The sequence below is a fragment of the Ranitomeya imitator genome, chromosome 2 (genome assembly GCF_032444005.1).
Source record: "Ranitomeya imitator isolate aRanImi1 chromosome 2, aRanImi1.pri, whole genome shotgun sequence".
Classification (NCBI taxonomy): Eukaryota; Metazoa; Chordata; class Amphibia; order Anura; family Dendrobatidae; genus Ranitomeya; species Ranitomeya imitator.
The window spans coordinates 681373197-681389209 of record NC_091283.1 but is presented as its reverse complement, the minus strand read 5'-3'; the positions used below and the strand labels follow the sequence as shown (position 1 = coordinate 681389209).

General features: G+C 42.7%; 1 protein-coding gene across 2 annotated transcripts in view; it reads left to right on the top strand.

Annotated features, from left to right (window-relative positions):
• The window catches only part of URB2 (URB2 ribosome biogenesis homolog), a 290020-nt gene extending 275310 nt beyond the window's left edge, over positions 1 to 14710 (top strand). For both annotated transcript variants that reach the window (XM_069753059.1, XM_069753058.1), the window contains one exon: positions 14127 to 14710. In XM_069753059.1, coding sequence (XP_069609160.1) covers positions 14127 to 14324 — 198 coding nt within the window. In that variant the 3' untranslated portion in view covers positions 14325 to 14710. The remainder of the gene's footprint in view (positions 1 to 14126) is intronic.
• Positions 14711 to 16013: the final 1303 nt, after the last annotated feature.

Genomic DNA, 16013 nt, shown 5'->3' with positions numbered 1-16013 from the left:
TCCTTCTCAAAAAATTAGCATATAGTGTTAAATTTCATTATTTACCATAATGTAATGATTACAATTAAACTTTCATATATTATAGATTCATTATCCACCAACTGAAATTTGTCAGGTCTTTTATTGTTTTAATACTGATGATTTTGGCATACAACTCCTGATAACCCAAAAACCTGTCTCAATAAATTAGCATATCAAGAAAAGGTTCTCTAAACGACCTATTACCCTAATCTTCTGAATCAACTAATTAACTCTAAACACATGCAAAAGATACCTGAGGCTTTTATAAACTCCCTTCCTGGTTCATTACTCAAAACCCCCATCATGGGTAAGACTAGCGACCTGACAGATGTCAAGAAGGCCATCATTGACACCCTCAAGCAAGAGGGTAAGACCCAGAAAGAAATTTCTCAACAAATAGGCTGTTCCCAGAGTGCTGTATCAAGGCACCTCAATGGTAAGTCTGTTGGAAGGAAACAATGTGGCAGAAAACGCTGTACAACGAGAAGAGGAGACCGGACCCTGAGGAAGATTGTGGAGAAGGACCGATTCCAGACCTTGGGGAACCTGAGGAAGCAGTGGACTGAGTCTGGTGTGGAAACATCCAGAGCCACCGTGCACAGGCGTGTGCAGGAAATGGGCTACAGGTAAAGCCACTTTTGAGCTACAGAGAAGCAGCACTGGACTGTTGCTAAGTGGTCCCAAGTACTTTTTTCTGATGAAAGGAAATTTTGCATGTCATTCGGAAATCAAGGTGCCAGAGTCTGGAGGAAGACTGGGGAGAAGGAAATGCCAAAATGCCTGAAGTCCAGTGTCAAGTACCCACAGTCAGTGATGGTGTGGGGTGCCATGTCAGCTGCTGGTGTTGGTCCACTGTGTTTCATCAAGGGCAGGGTCAATGCAGCTAGCGATCAGGAGATTTTGGAGCACTTCATGCTTCCATCGGCTGAAATGCTTTATGGAGATGAAGATTTCATTTTTCAGCACGACCTGGCACCTGCTCACAGTGCCAAAACCACTGGTAAATGGTTTACTGACCATGGTATTACTGTGCTCAATTGGCCTGCCAACTCTTCTGACCTGAACCCCATAGAGAATCTGTGGGATATTGTGAAGAGAATGTTGAGAGACGCAAGACCCAACACTCTGGATGAGCTTAAGGCCGCTATTGAAGCATCCTGGGCCTCCATAACATCTCAGCAGTGTCACAGGCTGATTGCCTCCATGCCACGCCGCATTGAAGCAGTCATTTCTGCCAAAGGATTCCCGACCAAGTATTGAGTGCATAACTGAACATTATTATTTGATGGTTTTTTTGTTTGTTATTAAAAAAACACTTTTATTTGATTGGATGGGTGAAATATGCTAATTTATTGAGACAGGTTTTTTGGGTTATCAGGAGTTGTATGCCAAAATCATCAGTATTAAAACAATAAAAGACCTGACAAATTTCAGTTGGTGGATAATGAATCTATAATATATGAAAGTTTAATTGTAATCATTACATTATGGTAAATAATGAAATTTAACACTATATGCTAATTTTTTGAGAAGGACCTGTATGTGGAGCCCGTTGTTCCCTCTGCTGATCCTCCGGCCCCTGTGTTGGTTGATGGGGAGTTGGAATATGTTGTTGAGAAGATTTTGGATTCCCGTTTTTCGAGGCGAAAGCTTCAGTACCTTGTCAAATGGAAGGGTTATGGCCAGGAGGATAATTCTTGGGTTTTTGCCTCTGATGTCCATGCTGCTGATTTGGTCCGTGCCTTTCATCTGGCTCATCCTGATCGTCCTGGAGGTCCTGGTGAGGGTTTGGTGACCCCTACTCAAGGGGGGGGGGTACTGTTGTGAATTCTGCTCTTGGGTTCCCTCCAGTGGTTGTAGGTGGGAACGCAGTTGTCTCTGAGTCTCAGTCCTGGCCAGGTGTATCTGCTAATTGCTGTTCGGACTGGGATATTTAAGTGTGCAGGATTCATTAGCCCTTGCCAGTTGTCAATGTTTCTTTGGAAGTATTGGATCTCTGCCTGGCCTCACCTGCTTAGCTGCCAGTTCAGCAAAGATAAGTGTCTGTTTCTTTTTCTGAAGCACACTTGCTGTGTGCTTATTTTCAGTGCTGATCTTTTGTTTCTATTTGTCCAGCTTAGACTGTGTCAGCTGTTTTTCTCAGTCTCTTTGGATTCTCTGGAGTTGCAGTTATACTCTCCACGTCTTTAGTTAGATGGTGGAGTTTTTGTATTTTCTGCTGTGGATATTTTGGAAGGGTTTTAATACTGACCGCACAGAACTCTGTCCTGTCCTTTTCTATTTAGGTAGAAGTGGCCTCCTTTGCTAAGCCTGTTTTCTGCCTGCATGTGTCTTTTCCTCTCCAACTCACAGTCAATATTTGTGGGGGGCTGCCTATCCTTTGGGGGTCTACTCTGAGGCAAGATAGTTTTCCTATTTCCATCTTTAGGGGTATTTAGTCCTCCGGCTGTGTCGAGGTGTCTAGGTTTTGTTAGGTACACCCCACGGCTACTTCTACTTGCGGTGATAGGATCAGGGTTTGCGGTCAGTATAAGTTACCACCTACTCCAGAGAAGGTTTTCATGCTGCTCCAAGGCCACCTGATCATAACAACTAGTCCATCAAAGTCTGCATTCCAAATCGTCACTGCTTCCCTTCTGAGTCCCGAAGTGCCCAGTTTTTTTCCCACATATGGGGTACCAGCGTACTCAGAACAAATTGGACAGCAACTTTTGGGGTCCAATTTCTCCTGTTACCCTTGGGAAAATAAAAAATTTGGGGCTGAAAATTAATTTTTGTGGGAAAAAAAATAGAATTTTTTATTTTCACGCCGGGCATCATAGATTTTAGTGAAGCACTTGGAGGTTCAAAATTCTCACGACACACCTAGGTAAGTTCCTTAGGGGGTTAAGTTTCCAAAATGGGGTCACTTGTGGGGAGTTTCTACTGTTTAGGCACATCAGGGGCTCACCAAATGGCACATGATGCCCGCAGACAATTCCATCAGTCTGAATTCCAAAACGTCACTACTTCCCTTCCGATCCCCGAAATGTGCCCAAACAGTAGTTTTCTCCCACATATGGGGTACCAGCGTACTCAGGACAAATTGGACAACAACTTTTGGGGTCCAATTTCTCCTGTTACCCTTGGGAAAATAAAAAAATGGGGGCTGAAAGATCATTTTTGTGGGAAAAAAATAAAATTTATTTTCACGCCGGGCATCAGACTTTAGTGAAGAACTTGGGGGATAAAAGTGCTCACCACACACCTAGATAAGTTCCTTAGGGGGTCTAGTTTCCAAAATGGGGTCACTTATGGGGGGTTTCCACTGTTTAGGCACATCAGGGGCTCTCCAAACGCGACATGGCGTCCGATCTCAATTCCAGCCAATTTTAGCTTGAAAATGTCAAACGGCGCTCCTTTCCTTCTGAGCCCTGCCATGCGCCCAAACAGTGGTTCCCCCCCACATATGGGTTATCAGCTTACTCAGGACAAATTGGACAACTTTTCGGGTCCAATTTCTCCTTTTACCTTTGAGAAAATAAAAAATTGGGGACTAAACCATCATGTTTGTGGAAAAAATAGGATTTTTTATTTTCACGCCCGGGCGTTATAAACTTTCGTGAAGCACTTGGGGGATAAAAGTGCTCACCACACACCTAGATAAGTTCCTTAGGGGGTCTAGTTTCCAAAATGGGGTCACTTGTGGGGGGGTTCCACTGTTTAGGCACATCAGGGGCTCTCCAAATGCGACATGGCGTCCGATCTCAATTTTTTTAGCCAATTTTAGCTTGAAAATGTCAAACGGCGCTCCTTTCCTTCTGAGCCCTGCCATGCGCCCAGTGGTTCCCCCCCCCCCCCACATATGGGGTATCAGCGTACTCAGGACAAATTGGACAACAACTTTTGAGGTCCATTTTCTCTTTTTACCCTTGGGAAATTAAAAAAATTATTGCTGAAAGAACATTTTTGTGACTAAAAAGTAAAATGTTAATTTTTTCCTTCCATGTTGCTTCTGCTGCTGTGAAACACCTGAAGGGTTAATAAACTTCTTGAATGTGGTTTTGAGCACCTTGAGGGGTGCAGTTTTTAGAATGGTGTCACTTTTGGGTATTTTCCGCCTTATAGAGCCCTCAAAATGACTTCAAATGTGAGGTGGTCCCTAAAAAAAAATGGTTTTGTAAATTTTGTTGTAAAAATGAGAAATTGCTGGTCAAATTTTAACCCTTGTAACTTCCTAGAAAAAAAAATTTTTTTTTCCAAAATTGTGCTCTTGTAAAGTAGACATGTGGGAAATGTTATTTACTAACTTTATTGTGTCACTTAACTCTCTGGTTTAACAGAATAAAAATTCAAAGTTGGAAAATTGCAAAATTTTTAAAATTTTCGCCAAATTTCCGTTTTTTTCACAAATAAACGCAAGATATATCAAAGAAATTTTACCACTATCATGAAGTACAATATGTTACAAGAAAACAGTCTCAGAATCGCTAAGATCCGATGAAGCGTTTCGGAGTTATAACCTCATAAAGAGACAGTGGTCAGAAATGTAAAAATTGGCCCGGTCATTAACGTGCAAACCACCCTTGGGGGTAAAGGGGTTAATATTACATTTTCAGATCTCCAAAATATTGATGTATGCCCGAGGTTTTTCTCGTTGTATCCTATTACAAGATAACTCATGCAAGATATTAACCAGATGTCATATGACCCCGGTTAAACTCCATCATTTAGGCTTATTGGATTCTGACTTATGCTTGAGGTGCCATGACCACCAAGGTAACCATGCCCACATATTTTGGGAATGTTAACTGATTAGAAATTTCTGGGAGGAAATAAACCTTATCCTTAAAAGGTTAAAACTAACTTGAGGACCTTTGAGGCCATCTTCTCATGCCCGACAAACAACTTTAGACCATCTAAACATGGTCTTCTCCCTTTATTGCTAAGTGCTGCAAAACACTTAACCATTCACTGGAAGAGCGAGACCCCCCCCATCCCCCAACGTTAGGAGAGTGGTTCACTAAAACAGAACACATTTGTAGCTTGAAGGGACTTTCAAGTTGGGAAATGCATGCCCACGACCATTTTCTGACTACCTGGCTCCCTTGGAAAACATTAAGACCTGATATGCCTTAGCAATGCTCCTTAAATATCCTTTCCTCTCGCGAATTACCTTCTACCGTATTATCTACTTTAGAGAGGTGCTCACATGTGTACTTGAAATGTTCTATATATTTTTGTTACTTCCCCCATTTCCCCTCTTCCCCGCACTTTACACTTCTGACTTTCCGGAAGCGCCGGTTGAATGCCGCCTGTCAGCATTTGACAGCGGCATTTAACTAGTTAATAGCGGCGGGTTAATCGCAATTTCACCCGTCGCTATTGCGGGCACATTTCAGCTGTTCAAAACAGCTGACATGTCCCGGCTTTGATACAGGCTCACCGCCGGAGCCCACATCAAAGCAGGGAATCCAACCTCCGCAGTATTAGTATGGCGGAGGTCGGTAAGGGGTTAAAGTCAGTTAAATTAAACTCCTCTGGGATACAATAACCCAAAACTTTTGATAACAAAGAACAATGTTCAGATGTCACTGTATGTTCGGTTAAATTAACAATCGATTCCTCTGGGGACACTTAGTTCTTCTGTCTCCATGAGACGTGTCTTTTCTTGCAGCTCCAGCCAGTCAGGGCCGGACTGGCAATTCTGGCAAATGTCAGAAGGGCCTGTCTGGTTGTGGGCTGCCTTGTCTGCTATGTTGTTAACAGAATTGGTGTTCTCAAGACACCCATATTGTTAAAAGTTGTGACGGAGAACACAGTCGCTGACTCCGCCACTTATCCCAGCAGGCTACAGGTATCATTAGAAATATTGGCCTTGTAGTAAATCTTGCTTTCTTCAATCCTGGGTAATATTAGTAATATTAGTAATACATCAACATCTGGTGCTCGGGGGCCGGGACGGCATGGGCCTGTGTGATTTTTAAATGCCAGGGCTGAATTTCAGTCCCAGTCCGTACCTGCAGCCGGTTATGTCTCTTCTTTCTTCCCCTCCGTGTTAGCCTCCTATAGGGAGTGCAGCACGCGCTGAGCCAGCTGTATCTGCTGATGATCTCTCTGCCGGGCTGCACGAAGGTACCGTGCCTTAAAGGGACACTGTCACCTGGATTTGGAGGGAACAATCTTCAGCCACGGAGGCGGGGTTTTTGGGTTTTTGATTCACCCTTTCCTTACCCGCTGGCTGCAATATTGGATTGAAGTTCATTCTCTGTCCTCCATAGTACACGCCTGCGCAAGGCAAGATTGCCTTGTGCAGACATGTACTACGGAGGACAGAGAATGAACTTCAATCCAATATTGCAGCCAGCATGCAGCCAGCGGGTAAGGAAAGGGTGAATCAATAACCCCAAAACCCCGCTTCCATGGCTGAAGATTGTTCCCTCCAAATCCAGGTGACAGTGTCCCTTTAACCCTTTCATGACCCAGCCTATTTTGACCTTAAAGACCTTGCCGTTTTTTGCAATTCTGACCAGTGTCCCTTTATGAGGTAATCAAACAAATAGGGCAGCACACTGCAGCGCCAAAACATGCAAACTTGAAAACACGAAATTTTTTAAACTGCATTACTGCAGTAGAAATATGAAAAATGAGAGCTTTTAGCGCATAAAAATGGCCAATTTTATGTGTACCTCGTAGCCACGTTACGGCATCTCTCTTATACGAGGTCCTACTCTAAACCTACCTCTCTGAGAATAAACGTCTCCATCTGAATGGGTACATGTGAAACCTCTCCTTGGACTCAAATTCTCTCTCACTGTGGAGGGGTATTGGACCTACTCTGTTTTGGCGCTGCAGTGTGCTGCCCTATTTGTTTGATTATATACGAGTTGGCGACTCTGGGTTCAGCACCTGTTCACACTGTGTCTATGTTTGGATGTGCAGATCAGGTTTTTTGAAATGTATTCTCTAGCCTTCTGATCGTGCACTCCCTGCCTCCTAGCTTCAGGTGTTTTAATTATAGTAGGTCCAATACCCCTCCACAGTGAGAGAGAATTTGAGTCCAAGGAGAGGTTTCACATGTACCCATTCAGATGGAGACGTTTATTCTCAGAGAGGTAGGTTTAGAGTAGGACCTCGTATAAGAGAGATGCCGTAACGTGGCTACGAGGTACACATAAAATTGGCCATTTTTATGCGCTAAAAGCTCTCATTTTTCATATTTCTACTGCAGTAATGCAGTTTAAAAAAATTTCGTGTTTTCAAGTTTGCATGTTTTGGCGCTGCAGTGTGCTGCCCTATTTGTTTGATTATATACGAGTTGGCGACTCTGGGTTCAGCACCTGTTCACACTGTGTCTATGTTTGGATGTGCAGATCAGGTTTTTTGAAATGTATTCTCTAGCCTTCTGATCGTGCACTCCCTGCCTCCTAGCTTCAGGTGTTTTAATTATAGTAGGTCCAATACCCCTCCACAGTGAGAGAGAATTTGAGTCCAAGGAGAGGTTTCACATGTACCCATTCAGATGGAGACGTTTATTCTCAGAGAGGTAGGTTTAGAGTAGGACCTCGTATAAGAGAGATGCCGTAACGTGGCTACGAGGTACACATAAAATTGGCCATTTTTATGCGCTAAAAGCTCTCATTTTTCATATTTCTACTGCAGTAATGCAGTTTAAAAAAATTTCGTGTTTTCAAGTTTGCATGTTTTGGCGCTGCAGTGTGCTGCCCTATTTGTTTGATTATATACGAGTTGGCGACTCTGGGTTCAGCACCTGTTCACACTGTGTCTATGTTTGGATGTGCAGATCAGGTTTTTTGAAATGTATCCTTTGAGGTAATAACTCAGGAACGCTTCAATGGATCCTAGCGGTTCTGAGATTGTTTTTTCGTGACATATTGGGCTTCATGTTAGTGGTAAATTTAGGTCAATAAATTCTGTGTTTATTTGTGATAAAAACGGAAATTTGGCGAAAATTTCGCAATTTTCACATTTAGAATTTTTATTCTGTTAAACCAGAGAGTTATGTGACACAAAATAGTTAATAAATAACATTTCCCACATGTATACTGTACATCAGCACAATTTTGGAAACAAAATTTTTTTTTGCTAGGAAGTTATAAGGGTTAAAATTTGACCAGCGATTTCTCATTTTTACAACGAAATTTACAAAACCATTTTTTTTAGGGACCACCTCACATTTGAAGTCAGTTTGAGGGGTCTATATGGCTGAAAATACCCAAAAGTGACACCATTCTAAAAACTGCACCCCTCAAGGTGCACAAAACCACATTCCAGAAGTTTATTAACCCTTCAGGTGCTTCACAGCAGCAGAAGCAACATGGAAGGAAAAAATGAACATTTAACTTTTTAGTCACAAAAATGATTTTTCAGCAACAATTTTTTTATTTTCCCAATGGTAAAAGGAGAAACTGAACAACGAAAGTTGTTGTCCAATTTGTCCTGAGTACGCTGATACCTCATATATGTGGGGGTAAACCACTGTTTGGGCGCACGGCAGGGCTTGGAAGGGAAGGAGCGCCATTTGACTTTTTGAATGAAAAATTGGCTGCACTCTTTAGCGGACACCATGTCACGTTTGGAGAGACCCTGTGTGCCTAAACATTGGAGCTCCCCCACAAGTGACCCCATTTTGGAAACTGGACCCCCCAAGGAACTTATCTAGATGCCTAGGGAGCCCTTTAAACCCCCAGGTGCTTCACAAATTGATCCGTAAAAATGAAAAAGTACTTTTTTTTCACAAAAAATTTCTTTTCGCCTCAATTTTTTCATTTTTACATGGGCAATAGGATAAAATGGATTCTAAAATTTGTTGAGCAATTTCTCCCGAGTACGCCGATACCTCATATATGGGGGTAAACCACTGTTTGGGCACACGGCAGGGCTCGGAAGGGAAGGCGCGCCTTTTGACTTTTTGAATGGATAATTAGCTCCAATTGTTAGCGGACACCATGTCGCGTTTGGAGAGCCCCTGTGTGCCTAAACATTGGAGCTCCCCCACAAGTGACCCCATTTTGGAAACTAGACCCCCCAAGGAACTTATCTAGCTGCATACTGAGCACTTTAAACCCCCAGGTGCTTCACAGAAGTTTATAATGCAGAGCCATGAAAATCAAAAATAATTTTTCTTTTCTCAAAAATGATTTTTTAGCCTGGAATTTCCTATTTTGCCAATGGTAATAGGAGAAATTGGACCACAAATGTTGTTGTCCAGTTTGTCCTGAGTACGCAGATACCCCATATGTGGGGGTAAACCACTGTTTGGGCGCACGGCAGGGCTCAGAAGGGAAGGCACGCCATTTGGCTTTTTAAATGGAAAATTAGCTCCAGTCATTAGCAGACACCATGTCGCGTTTGGAGAGCCCCTGTGTGCCTAAACATTGGAGATCCCCCACATATGACCCCATTTTGGAAACTAGACCCCCAAAGGAACTAATCTAGATGTGTGGTGAGCACTTTGAACCCTCAAGTGCTTCACAGAAGTTTATAACGCAGAGCCATGAAAATAAAAAAAAAAAAATTCTTTTCTCAAAAATGATTTTTTTAGCCCGCAATTTTTTATTTTCCCAAAGGGTAACAGGAGAAATTTGACCCCAAAAGTTGTTGTCCAGTTTCTCCTGAATACGCTGATACCCCATATGTGGGGGTAAACCACTGTTTGGGCACATGCTGGGGCTCGGAAGTGAAGTAGTGACGTTTTGAAATGCAGACTTTGATGGAATGCTCTGCGGGCGTCACGTTGCGTTTGCAGAGCCCCTGATGTGGCTAAACAGTAGAAACCCCCCACAAGTGACCCCATTTTGGAAACTAGACCCCCCAAGGAACTTATCTAGATGTGAGGTGAGCACTTTGAACCCCCAAGTGCTTCACAGAAGTTTATAATGCAGAGCCGTGAAAATAATATACGTTTTCTTTCCTCAAAAATAATTTTTTAGCCCAGAATTTTTTATTTTCCCAAGGGTTACAGGAGAAATTGGACCCCAAAAGTTGTTGTCCAGTTTCTCCTGAGTACGCTGATACCCCATGTGTGGGGGTAAACCACTGTTTGGGCACACGTCGGGGCTCAGAAGGGAAGTAGTGACTTTTGAAATGCAGACTTTGATGGAATGCTCTGCGGGCGTTACGTTGCGTTTGCAGAGCCCCTGGTGTGCCTAAACAGTAGAAACCCCCCACAAGTGACCCCATTTTGGAAACTAGACCCCCAAAGGAACTTATCTAGATATGTGGTGAGAACTTTGAACCCCCAAGTGCTTCAGACGTTTACAACGCAGAGCCGTGAAAATAAAAAATCATTTTTCTTTCCTCAAAAATGATGTTTTAGCAAGCAATTTTTTATTTTCTCAAGGGTAACAGGAGAAATTGGACCCAAATAATTGTTGCGCAGTTTGTCCTGAGTATGCTGGTACCCCATATGTGGGGGTAAACCACTGTTTGGGCGCACGTCGGGGCTCGGAAGTGAGGGAGCACCATTTGACCTTTTGAATACAAGATTGGCTGGAATCAATGGTGGCGCCATGTTGCGTTTGGAGACCCCCCTGATGTGCCTAAACAGTGGAAACCCCTCAATTCTACCTCCAACACTAACCCCAACACACCCCTAACCCTAATCCCAACTGTAGCCGTAACCCTAATCACAACCCTAACCCCAACACACCCCTAACCCCAACACACCCCTAACCCTAACCACAACCCTAATTCCAACCCTAACCCTAAGGCTATGTGCCAACGTTGCGGATTCGTATGAGATTTTTCAGCACCATTTTTGAAAAATCCGCGGGTAAAAGGCACTGCGTTTTACCTGCGGATTTACCGCGGATTGCCAGTGTTTTTTGTGCGGATTTCACCTGCGGATTCCTATTGAGGAATAGGTGTAAAAGGCTGCGGAATCCGCACAAAGAATTGACATGCTGCGGAAAATACAACGCAGCGTTTCCGCGTGGTATTTTCCGCACCATGGGCACAGCAGATTTAGTTTTCCATATGTTTACATGGTACTGTAAACTTGATGGAACACTGCTGCGGATCCGCAGCCAAATCCGCACCATGTGCACATAGCCTAATTCTAAAGGTATGTGCACACGCTGCGGAAAACGCTGCGGATCCGCAGCAGTTTCCCATGAGTTTACAGTTCAATGTAAACCTATGGGAAACAAAAATCGCTGTACACATGCTGCAGAAAAACTGCACGGAAACGCAGCGGTTTACATTCCGCAGCATGTCGCTTCTTTCTGCGGATTCCGCAGCGGTTTTACAACTGCTCCAATAGAAAATCGCAGTTGTAAAACCGCAATGAAATGCGCAGAAAAACCGCGGTAAATCCGTGATAAATCCACAGCGGTTTAGCACTGAGGATTTATCAAATCCGCTGCGGAAAAATCCACAGAGGACCAGAATACGTGTGCACATTCCTAACCCTACCCCTAACCATAGTTCTTACCCCAACGTTAGTGGAACAAAACAAAAAAAAATTCTTTATTTTTTTTTTATTGTCCCTACCTATGGGGGTGACAAAGGGGGGGGGTCATTTACTATTTTTTTTATTTTGATCACTGAGATAGGTTATATCTCAGTGATCAAAACTCACTTTGGAACGAATCTGCCGGCCGGCCGATTCGGCGGGCGCACTGCACATGCGCCCGCCATTTTGGAAGATGGCGGCGCCCAGGAAAGAAGACGGACGGACCCCGGCAGGATCGGTAAGTATAAGGGGGGGAGGTCGGAGCACGGGGGGATGGATCGGAACACGGGGGGGGGGGTGGATTGGAGCACGGGGGCGGATCTGAACACGGGGTGAGGGATTGGAGCACGGGGGGGTGGATCGGAGCACGGGGGGGGATCGCAGTGCGGAGGGGTGGATCGGAGTGCGGGGGGGTTTGATTGGAGCACGGGGGGTGTGATTGGAGCACGGGGGAAGCGGACAGGAGGACGGGGGAGCGGAGCACAGGACGGAGGGGAGCGGACCACAGATCGGGGGGTTGGGGGGGCGATCGGTGGGGTGGGGTGGGTGCACATAAGTGTTTCCAGCCATGGCCGATGATATTGCAGCATCGGCCATGGCTGGATTGTAATATTTCACCAGTTTTTTTAGGTGAAATATTACAAATCGCTCTGATTGGCAGTTTCACTTTCAACAGCCAATCAGAGCGATCGTAGCCACGGGGGGGTGAAGCCACCCCCCCTGGGCTAAACTACCACTCCCCCTGTCCCTGCAGGCCGGGTGAAATGGGAGTTAACCCTTTCACCCGATCTGCAGGAACGCGATCATTCTGTGACACAGCATATGCGTCACAGGTCGGATTGGCACCGACTTTCATGACGCATACGCTGTGTCACAGGTCGGGAAGGGGTTAACTTGATTATAATAGTGTCAGTGTTTTTGGTTTTTTTTTTTCATATCAGCATAACAGTTTTTTGTTCAAAGTATTTCTAATATCTCTGTAATGAAAATGAATTCCCCTACATGCATTGGAGATTAGGAAAAAGAAAAAGAGGGATTTGTATATATGTGACATTTAAGTGTTTTTAACTTTGTTTCATTTCATGGTGGGAGGAGCACACGGGGGGAGGAGTATACTTGGGCCAGAGTGTTTCTCCCACCGTCATTTCCTCTGACCCATTGACCCGTAGAAGCGCTGTTGAGCGCAAAACGGCCGTCGTCAGCACTAGCTCACACACTCCTTCATCTGTTCTCCTGGCCATGATGTTTTAACGTTGAAATAAAGCAAGATTTTTAAGGATTGGTGAGTGCTATCCGTTTTTTCCATTTTTCGAATACTCTTTATGATGTTTTTCCTTGGATAAGCACCCGGTATCCTATGGTTGACGCATGTGTGCCACATATGTGATTTTCAGACTTTGCTGCAAAGTGGTGCCGTCACCTTTTTTTCTCTCCTTTTTTATTCTTTTAAATAAGTTGTGAAAACATTTCTTGGCAACATCAAAGATCCAAAATTAAAATTCATCGTAGAGAACATGCTGAAACGTTTCAAAGCCTGGGGTTGTCTGAAGAAATTTAAGTTAGTTTTTACATATGACTTCTTCCCTGAAATCCTTGTTGTTGTTAGCGAAGAGCAAGGGGAGAAATTTCATCAGGATATATGCATCAAAGACACCAAGGTGGATGGAAAGTGGACTTGATAGGGGACTGCTGCTGGATGCTTCACAGAGAAGATCTGCAGACCTTCTATAAGAGAAATGTGTCAAGAGAAGCTTTGAAGAGAAAATGAAAACACACAAGAATTAATTTCAAATAAAGATGCAGAATGAATGTTCAATACATTTTTATATAGAATTGTGTTTATTTTTGGCTACAGTAAAAAAAAATGTTCTTGTTTCTCTTATACGTAATATCAATGCATTTTGTGCAAAATCCATATGTGATTGTTAAATATAGAAGTGTTTTTTATATCAGTGCATAAGAATCAGTCATTGCATTTGAAACACTTTTCAAAAACCCAAATTTTGCAAACCTGTGTAATTTTTCTAGTTCAATACAGTTACGGTACCAAGTTGGCATATTTTTGTTTTGTGTTCCACTCCCCCAAGTGCTGAAAAAATAAAGGCTATACTTAGTAAGAAAAAAAAATTGATTAGGGTCACAATTTTTGTCGATGGACCTGTGTGAGGGGTTGTCTTGTATGGCCAGCTGCCATTTGCATTTCTACCAATGTGTGATACATACAGCTTTTTGATTGCATTTTATTGCATTTTTGTTTTCTTGTTTAAAGCTAGGAACAGAAAAACAAATAGTTCTTGCTTTTTAATTTATTTTTCTGTTTATGCTTATTTCGATTAATTGGATTTGTATGGAAACGGCAGTAACAAATATGTTTAGTTTTAATTTCATAATTTCTTTGAGTTTATTTTTAACGTGGTAAAAAGTAACCGCTGGCACCCTACAATTGCGAAATTTAAATGATGCTGTCAGTGATTGACAGAAGGAAGACACTGTCACAATCAGAAATGGTTCGGGCTTCGCTCCTGAGCTTGCACTATATACATGGTGACCCAACACAGGATGTACTATTTAATTAGTAGCATTTTACAAAAGATGACTGTTTCTTATCAACTTCTGGAATGTACACACTTTTTGTTTTGTTTTTGTATAGGTGACACTTCAACCTGAAGTTAAAAAGAGTTTGACAGAAGGAATATTTCATATCTTGGATCTTTGTATTGATCGCGATGTTAAGTTCTTAAATGCATCCTTACAAATTGGAGCACGTGAAGTATTTAAAGAATTGTACCTTGATTATTCTTCCCACTACAAGACAAAGAATCAAGAAGAAGCAAAATATACAGCGTAACGTGGCTCAGTGGTTAGCTCTGGATATTTGCAACACTGGTGAATTTAAATCCAGGCTAGGACAACATCTGCTTTGTGGATTACAAGCACTCAATTTTCCACTCACTCTCCATAAACTTTCTTCTATATTTATTCATTGTCAGTGAAATTGGCCCCAGCATGTATATATGAGAGAGAAATTAAAGACCATATTTTACCTCATTGCAGAATGATTATGCTATAAAGCAGAAAATTTGTTTAAATAATAGAAATAGTTTAATACGATCTAATTTAATAAAGTAATTATGATTTGCATTACTGTAGAAAAAAGATGAAGGTCCAAGCTTTGCATGCATAACAGACAAATTTATTTGCATCTGCTGCTTTCTTAAACAACTCCTGATTAGATTAGATTGTTCTCTGCTCAAGCGACTTATTTAACCCCTTTGCGACATGCGCCATACTAGTATTGCTCTGAGGGAGGTGCGTTCGCGCAAACCACAGTACTAGTACGACGCACCGATCGCACGGCCTCACCCTGACCGCTATGGCGATCGGGTGCGGGTGTCAGCTGTATGTTGTCATTTAACCATTCTGATGCCACTGTCAGTAGTGACAGTGGCATAGAGAAGCATCGCGCAGGGAGGGGGCACCCTGTGGCTTCCATCAGGGCAACACGATTTGCATTGTCCTGATGGTCTCCATAGAGACCCCCGGCTCCAAGATGGCTGGGGGTCCTTCCAGGTCCCACATAGAGGTGGCTTGTGAGCGCCTACTAAGAGCAGGTGCTGGCATACCTCCTTACCTGCCTGTCAGATTGCTGAATATCAGCGATTTGATATTACACTGTGCAGAATTATTAGGCAAGTTGTATTTTAGAGGATTATTTTTATTATTGATCAACAACTATGTTCTTAATCAACCCAAAAGACTCATACATAGTGTTGAGCGATACCTTCCGATATTCGGAAATATCGGTATCGGATTGGATCGGCCGATTTCGAAAAAATATCGGATATCGCCGATACTGATACCCGATACCAATGCAAGTCAATGGGACAAAAATATCGGAATTAAAATAAACCCTTTCTTTCCTTGTAGGTTAATTCCACATGAAGGAAAACAACTAAGAATAATGTAGAATGTATCGAGGGAGGTGGCGGAGACATTAAAGGCATAGAGGTTTAGCCCAATCAACTGGAATAGCAGGAATTAATTTTTTTAGGACGTTCGGAGTTATAAAGATATTGACTATGTTTAGATTTTTTATATATTGACAGATATTTGTTACACTACTTCCATGCTCTGCACCTTTTTTTTTACTTCTCCCACTCTTTCTTCTTCATCATCCTCAGCAGCAGCTTTTTCATCAACTTCTTCACCTTTTTCATCTTCTTCACCTTCTTCCTATTATTTTTTTTTTAATTCTTCACATTCTTCTTATTCAACTCTTATTCTTCTTCATATTCTACTTCTTCATCTTCTTCATATTCTTCTTCTTCATCATAATCTTATTTGTGACAGGCATTCCTGTAGTTGTCTATAAAAGTTTGAAGATTACACCTTCCATTCTGCCTGTCACAAAAGATTTACAACAGTATTTGTCCGCGTTTAGTTTTGCCTGCAGCAGCAGGTATTTTCCAGGGGCACCACGAGGAGGAACGGACCCACCCCACACACTGCTTAGTCTTCTTCTTATAATTTAGATAAT